The sequence below is a fragment of the Penicillium cataractarum genome, assembly GCF_028827025.1.
Source record: "Penicillium cataractarum strain IBT 29864 chromosome Unknown utg000002l, whole genome shotgun sequence".
In the NCBI taxonomy this organism is placed as follows: Eukaryota; Fungi; Ascomycota; class Eurotiomycetes; order Eurotiales; family Aspergillaceae; genus Penicillium; species Penicillium cataractarum.
In genome coordinates, this window is record NW_026622738.1 from 242,559 (window position 1) to 257,998 (window position 15,440).

The window sequence follows — 15,440 nt, forward strand, 5'->3', positions numbered from 1 at the left end:
GCTTTATTGGTCTGAGCTTCCTCCAATGCTGCCTTCATACTCTGCGATGCACACATATCAGGCAGCAGAGTCTGATCAGAAGATACCAATTCCAAATAACTCCTAGCCCTGATCAGACTCTCAGCTCCAACCTCGAGCATCTTCTCTTTCCTTCAAACCCAGTCGGCCACCTCCAACTCGAGCTCCGATCGCGCGTTCCTTCCGCGCACACCTTCACCATGAATGCGCTTATGCAGTCTTCTCTGACTGACGTCGAGTCAAAACTTAATACTCTGCTGAAACACCTCACGACATCCCCGGGTGCAGCTGGAGCGCCGGCCGCTGCAGTTACCCTACTCGAAGCCGACGACACCTTATCCTCCTCCATCGACACCCTTCGACTTCACCAAGACAATTACGCCAAAATTCTACAATTGCGATCCGAGGCAGAGCGGCTGGAAGAACGTGTCAAAGACATTGTGAGGGATCTTGAGGGATTTGACAAGGAGATTAGAATCGCTTGCGGTGACGATGAAGAGGTTGACAGCGACCTCGACTCGGAGGATGAAAGCGAGGCAGCCAAGAGCAGGATCACCGCCCGCAAAGAGATCGACTACCGATTGCTTCTGGACTTTGCGCGCCGCATCAGCAAATATAACCAGGAAGCCGCGGCCGATGTTGCCAAAGGTGCCGGGTTAGGTCCTCGCCAGGACACGCGACCACAGATTGCGGACAAAGATGTGACGATGACGGGGATGAATGGCGAAACGGGTGCAGAGGAAGACGGTGCCGAACCTGTCTCGTCTGTTACGAAGAATGCGACCCAGTGGCTGGACGATTCGGCGAATGTCACCCGCGAAGTAAATCTACTACCATACCCAACGGAGGACAGGATACGCATGGGTCTGATGGGCAAGATACCCGCCGAGGGTACTGACCGTGAAAAGGAGGTTCAGCGATTGATACGCGAGGCAGAAGGCCTGGAGGTTACAGAAGCCCCGGCGCCTGTCCAACCGACAGAGACAAAGCAGGAAGAGGTTGCAAAGGCTGCGCCCGTTCGCCCAGCTGCTCCTGTTGCCCCCGTTGCTGCAAGGCCACCGGTGCCAGCACCTGCGCCAGCACCTGCGCCGAAGCCTAAACCAAAGGCTACTCTGGACCTGGACCTTTATGATCCTGATGACGACGACTTTTGAGCATTTTCACATTATTTATTATGATACCAAGGAGATTACGGTTGGAAGAGAAGAATAGCATATTTCACATTGAATTGTCAACTGTGCCTACTGTACGACGCCCCACGAGCCATTCTTACATCTTATGCACCGAGGATTTGGCCGTCCACCCTCTGAACCTCTTTCCGTACATGTAGAAAGGAATCGCACAGAGACACCACAGAGCCGTCAGACTCATATTCAACATGATTGGCTTGATGTATCCGCTCTGTTCAATCCACGGGGTGATAAACTTGCTGAAGCCGTATCCCCACAAGTTCTTATTGACGGTGATGGAAACAAAGATCGAGCCCGCAACGGGCTTGTAGCTGTCCACCGCATATGTGCTTGCAATGGCCGGCAGAGCAGCGACTTGGATTCCAGCCGCAGTATATCCGATGATGACAATGATCCGCCAGTCCCACTTATACTCGTACCCAAACGCGACCACAAAGTTCCCGATTATCATGATGACCATGTAGATCGCGATAGCAGGCAATCGCATCTCCGGCTCACGAATACCTCGGTTTTTGCGAGTGGCCTTCATGGAGATCCAATCTGAGAAGGGCCCGTTGGTGGCTAGACCAATGAAGGCTCCGACCAGAATGGCAAAGTTGAAGAAGCCGATAGTTTGACTATTGAAATTGTATGGAGGCTCGGCAAAAACCTGGCTCTGGGTGAGGTTCAGCGTCAAGAAACAACTGGCCGACCAGGAGACAACGAAGGCCGCAAGCTCGACAATCGGGAAGGTCAACAACTTCCAGGGGATCCAGAAGCTGAGAAGAACAGTCTTGATGTTGTTTCCGTCAAGCTGCCAGAGCATAAACTGCTTCTTGGAAGGGCGACCTTTGTGTAGATACGGATCTCGCTCGGATGCATCTTCCACGTTCTCTTGCTGGGTGACTTCCACCGGTTTCTCGGGCTCCGAGTCGTCCATGACCCCGGTTGAGCTTTCGTGGGTGACTTCGTCAGGATGAACTCGGTGCCATTTTGTCTCTGGGAAGAGGAAGATCTGGAAGAGCAACACGACACCAAGGACGGCGACGTTCAACCAGAAGAAGCTGCGCCAGCCGATATGCTCTGCCATGGGCCCAGCAATGATTGGGCCGACCTATCAAGACATTAGTGATGCAATCATACAACCGTATGGGGGGCCTCTCACCATCAAAGATCCAAAGTATACGGTAAAGTATAGTGTGTTGTAGGCACCTCGCTCATGAAGGAACATGATATCAGCGATAATCTCAGGCTGGGAGGTCTCCGCAGGACCAGCACCAAAGCCATTGAGAACGCATGCGCCCATGTAGCTACCATATGAAGTTGCGAGCGCCCGCCAAATATTGCTAACAAGGCAAATCAAGGTGGAGAATATCAAGACGGGCCGTCGACCATAGGACGTTTGGATGGGGATCCTAAGTACCATAGGGTAAGCGATGGTTCTGTACCAACAGGGGTCGACATACCAGAAGAAATTGCTGAAACCCAGCACCAGAATACAGACACCCGTGAATTGTACCACGCCGGCAAGGTCCGAGTTGAATGACTCCATCAATTGTGGAAACATGGGTGCCAGCGCAAGGGGTCCTAGACCTTGGCTGAAAGAAGTCGCAGTGGAAATAGCCATAGCGCTCAACTTCCAGAAACGACTCCAATTCTGCATTTGAAGGAGGTGTCAGTGAATATCTCGGCCGCTTGGTTTTATGATACTGACCAGAGGATCATGAGGATCTTGCGATGGCTGAGGTACTAGCACACGGTCGGACTTGGCCGAGGACTTCACAAAATGATGTGTGCCTACATCAGCCATAATCTCCGTGCCGGGATAAATGGTGGTGCCCAGCTCCTCCTCGAGCCTATCCAACTAGAGTCAACTTTGAACTAATCGTGATGGGAAAGGACATTCATACTGGTGGAGAGCCTAAGGAGTGATGAGAACCATGTTAGCTACGATCCAGTTCAAATGGATGATAGTCAAGACAAATTACTTACACCTTCATCATAATTCATCTCCATGTTTGAACCAATTGCCCTCGCAGGCTTGAATAAATTATCGGGATATTGATCAAGCTTAAGCCGAGGAAAGGTCGAGGAGACTAGCTCGACTGACCAACTACCAAGATCGTTGGAACATAGGGCAACGCTTTATTTTAAGTACTCACGCGACGAAGCTTCCATGGATATTGTACGTGCGGAATTGGGCCGGGGGGTCTACTATGGAATTACCGAACCCCACAAGGGCCGCGAAGACCACAAGCCAAATCAAGTCTCACCCCATCATGATAGCGCCGTATATTTATCGTAGAAGCCCCTTTTGTCCGGAGACCCAGAGAAACATCGTTATTTGACATTCTGGTTGAGTGGGTTAGAGTTCTAACCCACCTTGTTCGGACTAGAGGACAATAGCCAGCGCATGGTTTGGTCAATAATGATGCCCACTATGTACCCAGAGAACTCCACTTTGACCCCAGATTCCACCCCGCACACCCACATCACCGAGCGATCCTCCTATTCGCATTCGCGACAGTCTCGTCTTTGGAGACTCGTCTAAGTTTGCCACAAAAACGTACCCGGTAATCCCCCGCGGCATTTGCCCGCGTTTACTTGTTTGGGAAAACAGAGCTGTCTCTCGGGCGAAATGTCGGGTGTCTCGAGTTGAAAGTGCCCTATGATGGTGTCGTCATGTGAGAGTCTTAGCCAGCTGGGTTTTTAGGTAGCGTTGATGCCATTAATTCTAGGAAAAAGAGTGAGCAGCACAAACTTCGAGCGATTTCGGTCAGGAAGCTTGTCGGGATGATCAGTTGCAAATGCGGTGCCGAAACTTGTAGGCACGGCTGTTGATTAGCCGAAATCTTGATTCTTACTATTAGACAATCATTACTAACATCAAACAAGAAGGCCAATCAGGAACATTGATCTTCAGGTCAATATATCAGGATCTCAGGCGTTATACGTGCTCCATAGCTTTATCAGCATTACAATAATACTAATATGGAGCCGATCAGCAGGGAACCAATACTCCCCAAATAGGGGTTGAGTTAAGATCGTCGCATGTTCATTATTTATTGCGATTAAAAATATCTGTTAGGTACATAGGATAAGAGAGCGCTTGAAACGCTAACAATAAATCCCGAGTTTGTGGCCCTGGAGTTTCAACGGAGGAATTCCGCCTAGTAAACGAGCCCACGGCCGCGCTTTGAGTACGACGCTCTCGTAGCTTGAGACACAATAAAACCGTCGTGGAATAGCACAATGGCGCTAGGTTCATCCACGACGATATATCTATTAACATTGGTGTGCGAAGGGCGACCCAAATGTTGAATTGTCAACCTCATCGATTCCACGAAGAGTGAAGCTTCTCCACTGCATATTCCGTGGCCCAACCCAGGTCTGCCTCGACACCCCGTAAGAGGTCCACAATAATCTGTCGCTCATTCGTGCTCTCCAAACATTGACCCACAGCAAACAAAAGGGGTATCATATAGATCCGCACTTCAGCGTGGGGTCTCCCCAAAGCAATACCGCATACTTCTCGACAGCGGTACTCAACCTCTTTCGTAACTTCTCGGTAACCTTGCAGACGGTCGAATGCTGTACTTGGCCCACTTATAACGTCCTGCGGCCGATTCAACAACAATGCGATTCGCCCAAAGTGATAATGCTGCATAGCAGCTGCGCATGTTGCCAAGCCGTGGAAAACCTCGGGAAACGGAATTTGGCTACCATCGTGTGGCTTCGACAAATCTCTGGGGTGCTCGATTCGCACACATGGGCGAATTGTCTCCGGAACGCCCTCGAACCACGTTTGAAATTCAAAGCATAAGTCTAGCCAAGCGTTTGTATCGGGATATGTCGGCTGTTGGTTGGAGTTGCTAGGTGTGTCTTGCGCTCCAGATGGATTTTCCGGTGGAGAGCCCGTCCATTGGGCAATCTGGGATTGTTTGGATTTGGTGAGGAAATTGACAACTTTGGAAACAAGCCAGCATAGCCCATTGAATGTTTGGTCTTCCTGGGATAAGTCAATGGACCCGCTTGCAATGATGTGGAATTTCTCTTGCTCGTCGATTGATATCCCTGCTGCGCGCCAAAGAGGTGTGTTTGCGGGATCAAGATGCGTAGCCGAGCGGATGTAATATGATCCAAGATAATCCTGGCGAGCGAAATTCCAGAAACACGCCCTAACTCCATGAGAGAAGAACGTCGAGTTCATTTGCTTCATTTGAAGGAGTGCATTGAAAACTTGGCGAATGCCTGTGAGGTACCTGTTTACTAAAGTTAGCAGGTTGAAACCTTGGAATGGATAGAGAGATATACATGTGCCACTCCTCTCCTTTCGCATCCAGCAATTTATACAACGTCAGAACAGTGACTGTCGCCAGAATCTCTTCTGTCTTTCGCAAAAGTGCCCCGTCATCAGGGTTTTGGCCCGCACCTTGATTAGCCTGTGTGTTCAGCCACCGCCCGACCAAGTCAATAGGCGAGTCCAACACTGCCGATGTAGATACGACAGAATAGCCATCTGACGTGGAGGTGGTTAGATCCGATACAGAGAGATAGTAGTAGTTTGCTGCCTTGAGAAACCAGTCCACTTGCTCAGAATTTGGATATGTCTCTGTTGTAGCAGGACTGGTGAACATTCCTCGCCCAGTGCTTGATTTGGAACCTTTCACTCGGCCGAGTTGCTTGGCTGCCAAAGCTGCCATGGAGTATTTTAAACATTGACAATTAAGAGCTCTGATCGGGACATAAACTGAGAAGAATTTTGCAGCGTCGGATAAATCCAGCCTGTTATTTGATCAGTATTGAAGCATAGGGAGAATTATAGATAACAGACATACCAGGGACCCAAGACTTCTGCAAAATGGCGGGTAAGAAATGCTATCTCATGTTCGGTGCCCGTCATTAGCTCGGAGAAAATGTCCTGGAATTCCTCTTTCTCGCTTCTTTGAGACGGGCTCTCGGAAGTGAAGGTTCTCCCATAGTTTTGACGGTCGGGATGCTGGATGTTGTAGCTATTTTCAAAGTTTGGGACAAGCCCCATCATCGCAGTGCCTGATACTTCTGGGCTTTGTAGGGGGCTTCTTGTTGAGCTCCCTCTGTCCCCAAAGCCAGCAAGCCGGTTGATTTCTGTGCCATATTGGGATCCTGGGGTATTTTGGGTGCGCAAATCAGTTGCGCCTACCGCTATGCTCGGTTGGACAGTGGAGGTAGACACTTCAGCCATCGAGGTGTCGGTTCCAAAGTCTGGTCTTGACTGTTCCAGCTGGAAACTGAAGGTAGAGCCCACCTTCCCACTATCAGTTGGAGCTTGACTTGGCTTGTCCTGATTGATTGCCAGTTGACCTTCATTCTGTGCAGAATTAGGTGGATGTTCATCTCCCTATTCGAGAACGTCAGGTCTCAGCTAGAGCGGAAGACTTTAATGTCACTTACTTGGTTGGCATTGGCCGATGTACTAGGTTTTGTATGACTCTCTTGATATGGAGCATACCGACGCCTCACTGTGGCACCTTGATCGATAAATTTACGCGTCTGGACATAGCCAGGACATTCAACGCCCGCGGTGACACACCGCTGGCAGTGGGGACGTGTCTCATCACACTGGAGATCATCAGTGGAAGCTTTTCCAAATTGAAATAGTTGATAGTGAATACATACCTTCAGATGCCTCTTTTTACACCTCTCGCATGCCTTATTAGACGGAACTCCTGGCATTGTGCGTTTCACAAGAGGTTGGGTGATCTGATCACTCGCACGTTTCGGAGGCTGCACACCTTATCCCTTCGTAGCATAAAAGAAATCTCAACAGTGTGCTCCTGGTCTTACATGCCGGGAATCTTGGAGTTTCACAATCCAAGCCAAGGAGCTACGAGGGCTTGGAAGTATCGAAAAAGAACAAACATTATGACGCTCATCAAGGGATCATATTATGTAAGCCGGATATGGTTCGGTGTATATTCGGCAAACCGGCTCGTTCGGCATGTGGCTGCGCCAGATCCTCAACCCATTTTCCTGGAGCCTCTGCTGTCTGAATTCTTAGATCTCTCGCAAAGAAAATCATGCTACGGACATCTCAAGAATCAGGCCCCAATATTGATAACCAGGGATATTCTGTTCGTGCTGTGAGACAGTCGATCGAAACAGACCCGATCGCATATCGGCCCAGTCGGCAAAGCCAAGCGGCATGGCGTCCCTCATCAAAGCCGAATGGTCTCCCGGAACAGGAGCAAAGCCGAATATATCATGACTGGATCAGTAATGACATTTCCTCCAAACCAGGCCATCTGTACTTATACTGACGAAATTATAGCTGCGGGAAAAGAACATGTCTTCGTTTGCTCAGGGTGCTATCTCCCGGAGAATTTGATCGGCTGTGAAACATGCTGTAGATCCTACCATGCACAATGTCTGCCGAGTACTGCAGCCCCGATGCCACTTGACAGCTTTCATTGCCCATCATGTAAAGCAAAAGGCTGGGACAGAGCGCCTCCTTCACTTCCCGTGCCACCTTCATCTTCAAATGCCTCAAGAGATACCACTCCAATTGCAGCCTCGGGGTTCATTTCACCCTCGTATGGAAGTGTTTCCAGTAGTTCTCGCGCATCCCCATGGACGGGTATGAACAATATGCCGGGAATTACCTCGGCATTTCAATATGTACCGGAGGGTGTTGATGCCTTTGAGCATGATCATATATCAACAAACCTATCGCCGATCACAGACATGTATCCGCATATCTTGGCCCTTCTGGCTCAACCAGACACGCAGGACGTGACCCGTCGGCCAGAGTTCATCCACCAGCTTCATTTGATGATGCAAGAAATCCAATCGCACCGGTCGCTGCTCCAGAAAGCAGCAGTCCTGAGAGAGGAGTTTTCAAGAGTTCAAACCGAGAACATCCAAATTCGAACGTACCTCAACTCTCGACTTCCTTCTAGAGAGCCTACTTTTTCGACTCCCTCTACTTTCTCACCCATTCCAAGGCCAACACCGGATACTAGTGGGAAATCTTGGGATAGTATTGTTTTAGATCTTATCTAAATGCCAAAATAGCTATGAAATCATGCCATGCTCGGGAAAACAGTAGAATGTAACAATTCACTCAATTCGGGCTTCGGGGAAGCTCCGTCCGCATGTAAACTTTGTTTACGGTTTCAAGCATAGGTAAATTATGAAACTCGATTAAGCTCGAAAGAAGAAATCCTCACAATTCGTACACGCGTGGAATTCCCATGGATCGATGATTCAGTAGGTTTTAACTGGCTCTCGTCGCTTTTCTGGTTGTTTGTTATTTGATGCGGGTAGCCGATGGATTAGGCCACAAACACCTAAACACCGTGCCTTCTATAGCTTCACCTTCCTCGAACATCTTCTTCCCCTCTTTCAAAGCTCCATATCTAACCTCAAGGTAACGTGCGGAGGTTACATGCACGATAGACTGAGTCGATGTCAATTCCCCACTCCGATGGAAATCCCACGAATCTTGCAATCAGGGGACCCGCGTTCCCCGCAGCTTGGGGTGGTTCATTCGCCCAGTCTGTCCAAAAATCAACAAGGATCGGCGCTCCACCTGACGAGCCTGCAAGTTGCACTTCTCTATCTCCATCTCCCCTGTTGGCCAGGTTGCTGTTTCGAGTATGAAGGTTGCTCATCACTGCAGTAGCGATAATGCTACTGCGCGGGGGTTGGCCTTGAGCTTGGGGAACGCACGCGCCTGCTGCAAGCTTGTTACGATAGTCCCTAGTGTTGGTAATGTAGTCAAGCACCGATGTGACACCATGCAGCAGCCGATGCTACGTCTCTCGCTGTTGCTTTTTGGTCCAGAGGCCCGAGATGGTAGCTTAAATAGCAGGGCGGGCCTAGAAAGGGGGCAGCAACCTTGTTGATCGAGACGCGTGGAATGCTTCTCCCCGCGACGGTAAATACTAAGACGCTGGAGCCCGACGTGAAACGCGTTTCGTTAAAACCTATTACCTTGAAGTCTGCTGTCTCATTCGTTCACCCTTGCTAGAGTGTTGGGATCGGCGGGCCAGCTTGGTGTCTGCTTGAGGCAATTATGCTATCACAAACTCTGCGCCCTCGGGGTGCATTAACCAGAGCAATCTATGGCTCTATTGCCCTGACAGCCTCGGTCGCTTCGGCTGATATCTTTGACGTTTTGGACTATGTTGACCCTTTGATTGGGACGGCCAACGGAGGTACAACATTTTAGAGCCATCTTGTACAACCTGCCCAGCAGCTAAGTTAACATCTCTACTAGGCCATGTATTCCCTGGAGCAACCTTGCCTTTTGGTCAGTATCGTATTCCTCTTGATACTCATATGTCTAACGAGCAATAGGCATGGCAAAGGCTGTCGCAGATACAGTGGGCGAGAACCAGGCAGGCTTCGCCTTTGATACCACAGTTGTCACCGGGTTCTCCCATATGCATGACTCCGGCACTGGCGGAGTAAGTTACTTCTTCAGTTTTGAGAGTGCCATGAAAAACTAACACTTTCCAGTCCCCGTCCTTGGGAAACTTTCCAATCTTCGCTCAGCCTTCTTGCCCGAATGATGATATCAACCAATGCAAATGGCAGCTCAACGACAGAGCAGTGGCTTGGGAGAGAAACTCGGTCAAGGCCCACCCGGGATACTTTAGCATCTCGCTGGCCAACGGTGTTCAAGCTGAAATGACGACAACCAACCGATCTGCTCTGTATCGGTTCACCTTTGACGGGGCATCATCAGACTCGCTGAGTCCAGTAGTGCTAGTGGATTTGATAGATCTACCCCAGTCGCGAAGTAATGGAACCGCCGACGTTGATTCCTCCACCGGCCGCCTGACTGGAAATGGCACTTTTAATCCCAGCTTCGGTATCGGAAGCTATGATCTCCATTTTTGTGTCGACTTCAAGGGTGCGGAGCTTCGTGACACCGGTGTCTGGACCAAGAATCGGGCCAATATAACCAGGAAAACCGTTTCTTTAAGCGCCGATGGCACAAATACCCCCGCCACCCTCTCAGCCGGTACATTCGTTCGATTCCACAGCCCGAAAGACAACACGATCCTAGCTCGTGTGGGAGTGAGTTTCATGAGTGTCAACCAAGCATGTGCTAATGCGGAGCGGGAACAACCCGACTTTGACTTTGATGGCACTAGGGCTGCAGCTGAGACTGCCTGGAAGAAGAAACTGAATGTCGTGTCTGTTGACGCAGATGGAGTCTCGAAAGATCTGCAAACAGTCTTCTGGAGCGGATCATACCGGTCTCTGATTAGTCCTCAAGACTATACCGGGGAGAATCCCCTTTGGGAAAGCGATGAGCCGTACTATGATAGCTACTACTGGTAAGATCTTATTCGTTTCCCAAGGTCTTGCAAACTATTTACTCATCAAAATTTCCAGTATTTGGGACTCCTACCGGAGCATTCACCCTCTACTAACACTGGTCGACCCTCTATCGCAATCCCTGATGATGCGAAGTCTCCTTGACATTTACCGCCATGAGGGGTATTTGCCTGATTGCCGGATGTCTCTTTGCAAGGGCTATACCCAGGGAGGCTCTAACGCCGATGTCCTCATGGCCGACGCGTATTTGAAAAAGGTTGAAGGAATTGACTGGGACACTGCCTACGAGGCCGTTGTCAAGGACGCAGAAGTTGAGCCCGCAAACTGGAATGTTGAGGGACGTGGTGGCCTGCAAAGTTGGAAGAGTCTGGGATACATCCCCACTGACGATTACGATCCTGACGGCGTGGGCACTCATACTCGCAGTATCTCGCGAACTGTGGAATATGCCTACAACGACTTCTGTATTGCCGAGATGGCGAAAGGCATGGGTAAGCAAGCCGACTACGAAAAGTATACCACTCGCTCGGGTAACTGGGCACACATGTTCAAGGCGGATCAAAAGTCTAGCATCAACGGCGCGGACACCAACTTTACTGGATTTTTGCAGCCTCGCTACACGAACGGTACATGGGGATATCAGGATCCCATTTTTTGCAGTCCCCTGCTAAATTTCACTTCCTGCTATCTGAATCCCGATGGTCATGAGACTTATGAAGGAAGTTCTTGGCTTTATACCTTGTAAGTTTCATCCATTGATTACTCAAAGTCCACCTGGCTGATAATCTCACACAGCTATGCTCCACATGATATGGGAGCACTTATCCAAACCCTTGGTGGGGCAGAGCAATTCATCTCACGATTGGAATTCCTTCACGAATCTGGCCTTCTTTATGTGGGCGATGAACAAGCATTTTTGACCGTCTTCCAGTTCCACTATGGCGGGCGTCCTGCCCTGTCTGCCAAGTACAGCCATTTCTATATCCCGTCACAATTCAATACCACTACCGCTGGCATCGCAGGCAATGATGACAGTGGTGCCATGGGCTCGTTTGTTATGCTGAGTATGATGGGTCTCTGGCCTGTTCCTGGGCAGGATGTCTACCTGATCACACCGCCATACTTCAAGGAAGTGAGCGTCAAAAATCCTCTCACTGGTAAAACCGCAACGATTCGGAATGTGAACTTCGATGCCAGTTACAAGTCAATCTACATTCAGAGTGCCAAGCTGGACGGCAAGACGTGGACAAAGAACTGGCTCACTCATGATTTTTTCACTGAAGGAGGTGTGCTCGAATTGGAGCTTGGCTCAACTGAAAGCAAATGGGGAACCAAGACAGAGGATCTGCCTCCCAGTCTGAGCAACTATCACCAGTAAACTTCCTCGTCAGAGATACATCTCTACTTTTGCTGAAATATCCTCTGTCAATATCAATTTCAATATCACTCCTCTTGATACTCTCTCGGGTCTATTCTAGAGCTCTTGTCAGGTTGTCCATCATCTTAATGAGTATTATTAGCATAAATGTCCATCAAGTTCTAAGCAATCTGTGTTCACTGTCACCAAACTATGACATCTGATGGCATCCCTCATCATTCTCTTGCAATTCTTATCGGCAAGTATATCCACCATCAACCACAATATCTGACCCTGTTGTGTACGTGCTGGCATCACTTGCGAGATAGAGATAAACAGCCTTCAGCTCACGAGGATCGGCATCGCGTTTCAAAGGTGTCAGAGAATACCATTCCTCTTTCATCTCGAATGGACAATCCCCACTAATTGGCGTGTCGACGTAACCGGGGCTGACGGAGTTGACACGGGCAAAATCAGCCCACTCAACCGCCAATGACTTCGCCAGATGAATAACGCCTGCCTTACAAGCATTGTAACAAGCCTGTATGCTATTTAGAATAACCTTTACTAAGGAATATTTGCCCACTGATGACTTACCTGCTGCTGGGGTACGTTCACTGCGTGACCAGACATAGAAGCCGTAAAGATCAAGTTACCTGAGCCTTGCTTTCGAAAGATTTCACCAGCAACACGGGCACAATAGTATGCCCCTGTGAAGTCGATATCCACAACTTTGTGCCAGTCTTCCAGCTTGTCATCTAGCCCACCGGCCTTTGATGGAATTCCCGCATTTGCGATCATGACATCCAATCGACCGAAGTCTTGCACCACAGAATTAGTCGCTGCTTGGACCTATGGGATGTTCCAATCAGCATCAAGAATCAATATCTTCAAGGCGGGACATACCTCATCGAAATTTTGCACGGAGCACTTGTATGCTTTTGATTTAATTCCAAAATCCTTCTCGAGAGACATTGCAAGATCCTCGGCTTGGGAAGACCTGGTATACCACAACGCGATATTTGCTCCAGCTTCTGCCAGGCCACAAGCAACCTGATACCCAATTCCACCAGTGCCACCGGTGATAATGACCACTTTGTTGTTCATTCGGAACATCTCAAAGACACTGTCTGACAGCACCGGGTCCGGTTTCCGAATGCTCTGCTGGTAACCCATAATGAGGCAAAACGGCGTTTATCAACTCTTGTTGTGTTTGAAGGAGAGAAACATCTGATTGGTATCTGAAGAGCTGTCGTTGCTGCAAAATATATAGCTTTGAAAGCGAGCACCTGCATCCGGACCAGCAGCGCTAACATTGGGTAGCTCATTTTCTTCAGTGCGACAAAGCTCCACATACGATTTGTTCCGCCTTGAAGCTCTTACAGACAACAAAAGGGAACGGACGGATTAACCCGCGACGGACAAAGCCTCCCGCTGGATCGGACACCGCCACCCGCAGAGTAGACGGTCTAACCTTAATCACCGGCTAACGGGCTAGGCGTCATTGCGCCCCGCAAAATCGGGGTACGTCTCCCCACGGGGAACAGGCAATGAATGTCAAGCAAGCCGGGTGGTTCTGATTCTCATATGCCCCCAATAACATTCCGTCCTTGCCGGTGTCTCGTGTTGCCGACACAATCCTGGACAGGGCTGTCGCTCAATGACATACACGCTGGAGAGTATATTAGGTCTCCTAAATCTCGTTTGAAAGAAGCCCGCCATGAATATTTGAAAACACGTATACCACAATGAAAGATCAAAGCATTGTCGGCGAGGCATTGGCATCTGTTCTGCCTCAATATGATCGCCATTGGTTCAAGGTGCCCCATCTCCTGGAGCTGAACCTCATTTTGCTCATTCCATTGCTTTCATCCGCAGTAGCTGGATATGATGGTAAGCAATTCATACTGCCTTGTCATTTCGCAATCCTCATGACATACTAATATGAGACCTTCCCAATTAGGCTCCCTTATGAATGGTCTTCAGTCTATAAGCGAATGGAAGAATTACTTTGGCAATCCAGAAGGCTCAGTTCTCGGCGTTGTTAATGCCGCTCAATCCATCGGCAGCGTGATCTCGCTTCCTTTTGTTGGCATCATGTCCGACCGTATTGGGAGACGCCAGACCCTTCTCTCGGGTGCCATAGTGATCGTCATCGCATCGATTATTCAGGCGGCATCTGTGAACTATGGCATGTTCGTCTTCGCCCGCGTGTTGGTAGGAGTTGGCTCCATGCTAGTCGTACAGCCATCGCCTATGTTGATTACTGAACTGGCATACCCAACTCATCGGGGCAAGTATACCAGCGCCTTCTGGACCATGTACTACCTTGGTGCTATCTTGGCATCATGGGCATCGTACGGCACCCAGAAACATCTGAGCCTGTCAGATTGGAGCTGGAGAGTTCCTTCTATTATACAAGCTGGATTTCCTCTCGTTCAAATAGCCCTTTGGTGCTTCGTTCCAGAGTCTCCACGGTCAGTACGCTGTTTAGCTTCGGCTGACGCGAGTAAGTACTAACCGTCACCATGATAGATGGCTCATTGCCAATGGGAAGAAAAAGGAGGCCGAGGAACTCCTCGCCCGATTCCATACCGCTGGCGACACATCACACCCCCTAATACAGTTTGAAATGGCCGAGATCTCTCACACCATCGAAATGGAAAGCCAGGCGGCCAAGACAGAATGGTCCGCCCTGGTGAAAACTCCAGGCAACCGCAAGCGTACCTTCATCGCTGTCTGTGTTGGTGCTTTTGCCCAGTGGAATGTGAGTGATGTCAACAATGTTTTTATCCCGGCCTGAGATTAACAATTCAGCCAGGGTGTTGCGGTCGTGTCATATTATCTCACTCTCGTCCTCGACACGGTCGGCGTCACAGATTCAGACACGCAGACCCTCATCAACGGCCTTCTCCAGATTTTTAACTTCATTGCAGCCGGGAGTGCTGCACTACTTGTCGACCGATTGGGCCGACGTACTCTGTTCCTATGGTCAGCTGTAGGAATGCTTGTCTCCTTCATCGTTTGGACCGCCTGCTCAGCCGTATTCAGCACCACCCAGGCTGACGGCCTTGGTCGCACGGTGATTGCGTTCGTTTTTATCTTCTTCTTTCACTACGACATCGCCTATACGCCTCTACTGCTAGGTTATCCCACGGAGATATTTCCTTACTCCATTCGCAGTAAGGGATTGACCGTCGAATTGCTTAGCGTTTACGGTTCCCTGATTGTGCTTGCCTTTGTGAATCCCATTGCTCTCAACAATATTGGCTGGCATTATTACATCTTCTTCTGCTGTTTTGATGTCCTTGTTTTGGCCGTAACTTGGTTTGCCTTTCCAGAAACTAAGGGTCATGCTCTTGAAGAAATCGCAGAGGTGTTCGATGGTCCCTCTGTTCTTCATGGCAGTGCGATATCAGGCAAAGAGGACGGTGATTTTGTTGGAAAGGGAGAACACGCTGAGCATATTGTCTAGTCGTAGTGGTGGATATTTGGGTTTATTGGTGCTTTTACTTCATACGTCTGATTGAACCGAACAACACTCTATGTGAATTATTCTTTACCCG

The 15,440-nt window shown here is 49.4% G+C and overlaps 6 protein-coding genes across 6 annotated transcripts; 3 read left to right on the forward strand and 3 right to left on the reverse strand.

Moving 5' to 3' along the window:
- Positions 1-218: 218 nt before the first annotated feature.
- Positions 219-1,172, forward strand: N7496_002150 (uncharacterized protein; the record flags this gene model as incomplete). Its single annotated transcript, XM_056695081.1, has 1 exon — positions 219-1,172. One exon carries the CDS (start codon positions 219-221, stop codon positions 1,170-1,172), a length of 954 nt encoding a protein of 317 aa, XP_056557293.1.
- Positions 1,173-1,287: 115 nt separating this feature from the next.
- N7496_002151 (putative MFS transporter) lies at positions 1,288-3,203 on the reverse strand (the record flags this gene model as incomplete). Its single annotated transcript, XM_056695082.1, has 6 exons — positions 1,288-2,301; positions 2,353-2,602; positions 2,654-2,844; positions 2,902-3,043; positions 3,098-3,108; positions 3,180-3,203. 6 exons carry the CDS (start codon positions 3,201-3,203, stop codon positions 1,288-1,290), a joined length of 1,632 nt encoding a protein of 543 aa, XP_056557294.1.
- A 1,315-nt stretch (positions 3,204-4,518) lies between these two features.
- Positions 4,519-6,902, reverse strand: N7496_002152 (Zn(II)2Cys6 transcription factor domain-containing protein; the record flags this gene model as incomplete). Its single annotated transcript, XM_056695083.1, has 5 exons — positions 4,519-5,449; positions 5,502-5,972; positions 6,026-6,567; positions 6,621-6,788; positions 6,846-6,902. The coding sequence occupies 5 exons, from the start codon at positions 6,900-6,902 to the stop codon at positions 4,519-4,521; spliced, it is 2,169 nt and encodes a 722-aa protein (XP_056557295.1).
- A 2,341-nt stretch (positions 6,903-9,243) lies between these two features.
- On the forward strand, positions 9,244-11,895 carry N7496_002153 (glycoside hydrolase family 92 protein; the record flags this gene model as incomplete). Its single annotated transcript, XM_056695084.1, has 6 exons — positions 9,244-9,385; positions 9,448-9,480; positions 9,528-9,637; positions 9,690-10,516; positions 10,575-11,258; positions 11,313-11,895. The coding sequence occupies 6 exons, from the start codon at positions 9,244-9,246 to the stop codon at positions 11,893-11,895; spliced, it is 2,379 nt and encodes a 792-aa protein (XP_056557296.1).
- Positions 11,896-12,127: 232 nt separating this feature from the next.
- Positions 12,128-13,050, reverse strand: N7496_002154 (short-chain dehydrogenase; the record flags this gene model as incomplete). Its single annotated transcript, XM_056695085.1, has 3 exons — positions 12,128-12,415; positions 12,472-12,726; positions 12,781-13,050. The coding sequence occupies 3 exons, from the start codon at positions 13,048-13,050 to the stop codon at positions 12,128-12,130; spliced, it is 813 nt and encodes a 270-aa protein (XP_056557297.1).
- Positions 13,051-13,622: 572 nt separating this feature from the next.
- N7496_002155 (uncharacterized protein) lies at positions 13,623-15,349 on the forward strand (the record flags this gene model as incomplete). The annotated part of the gene is made up of 4 exons (XM_056695086.1): positions 13,623-13,767; positions 13,838-14,351; positions 14,410-14,641; positions 14,696-15,349. The coding sequence occupies 4 exons, from the start codon at positions 13,623-13,625 to the stop codon at positions 15,347-15,349; spliced, it is 1,545 nt and encodes a 514-aa protein (XP_056557298.1).
- Between the last annotated feature and the right edge of the window lie 91 nt (positions 15,350-15,440).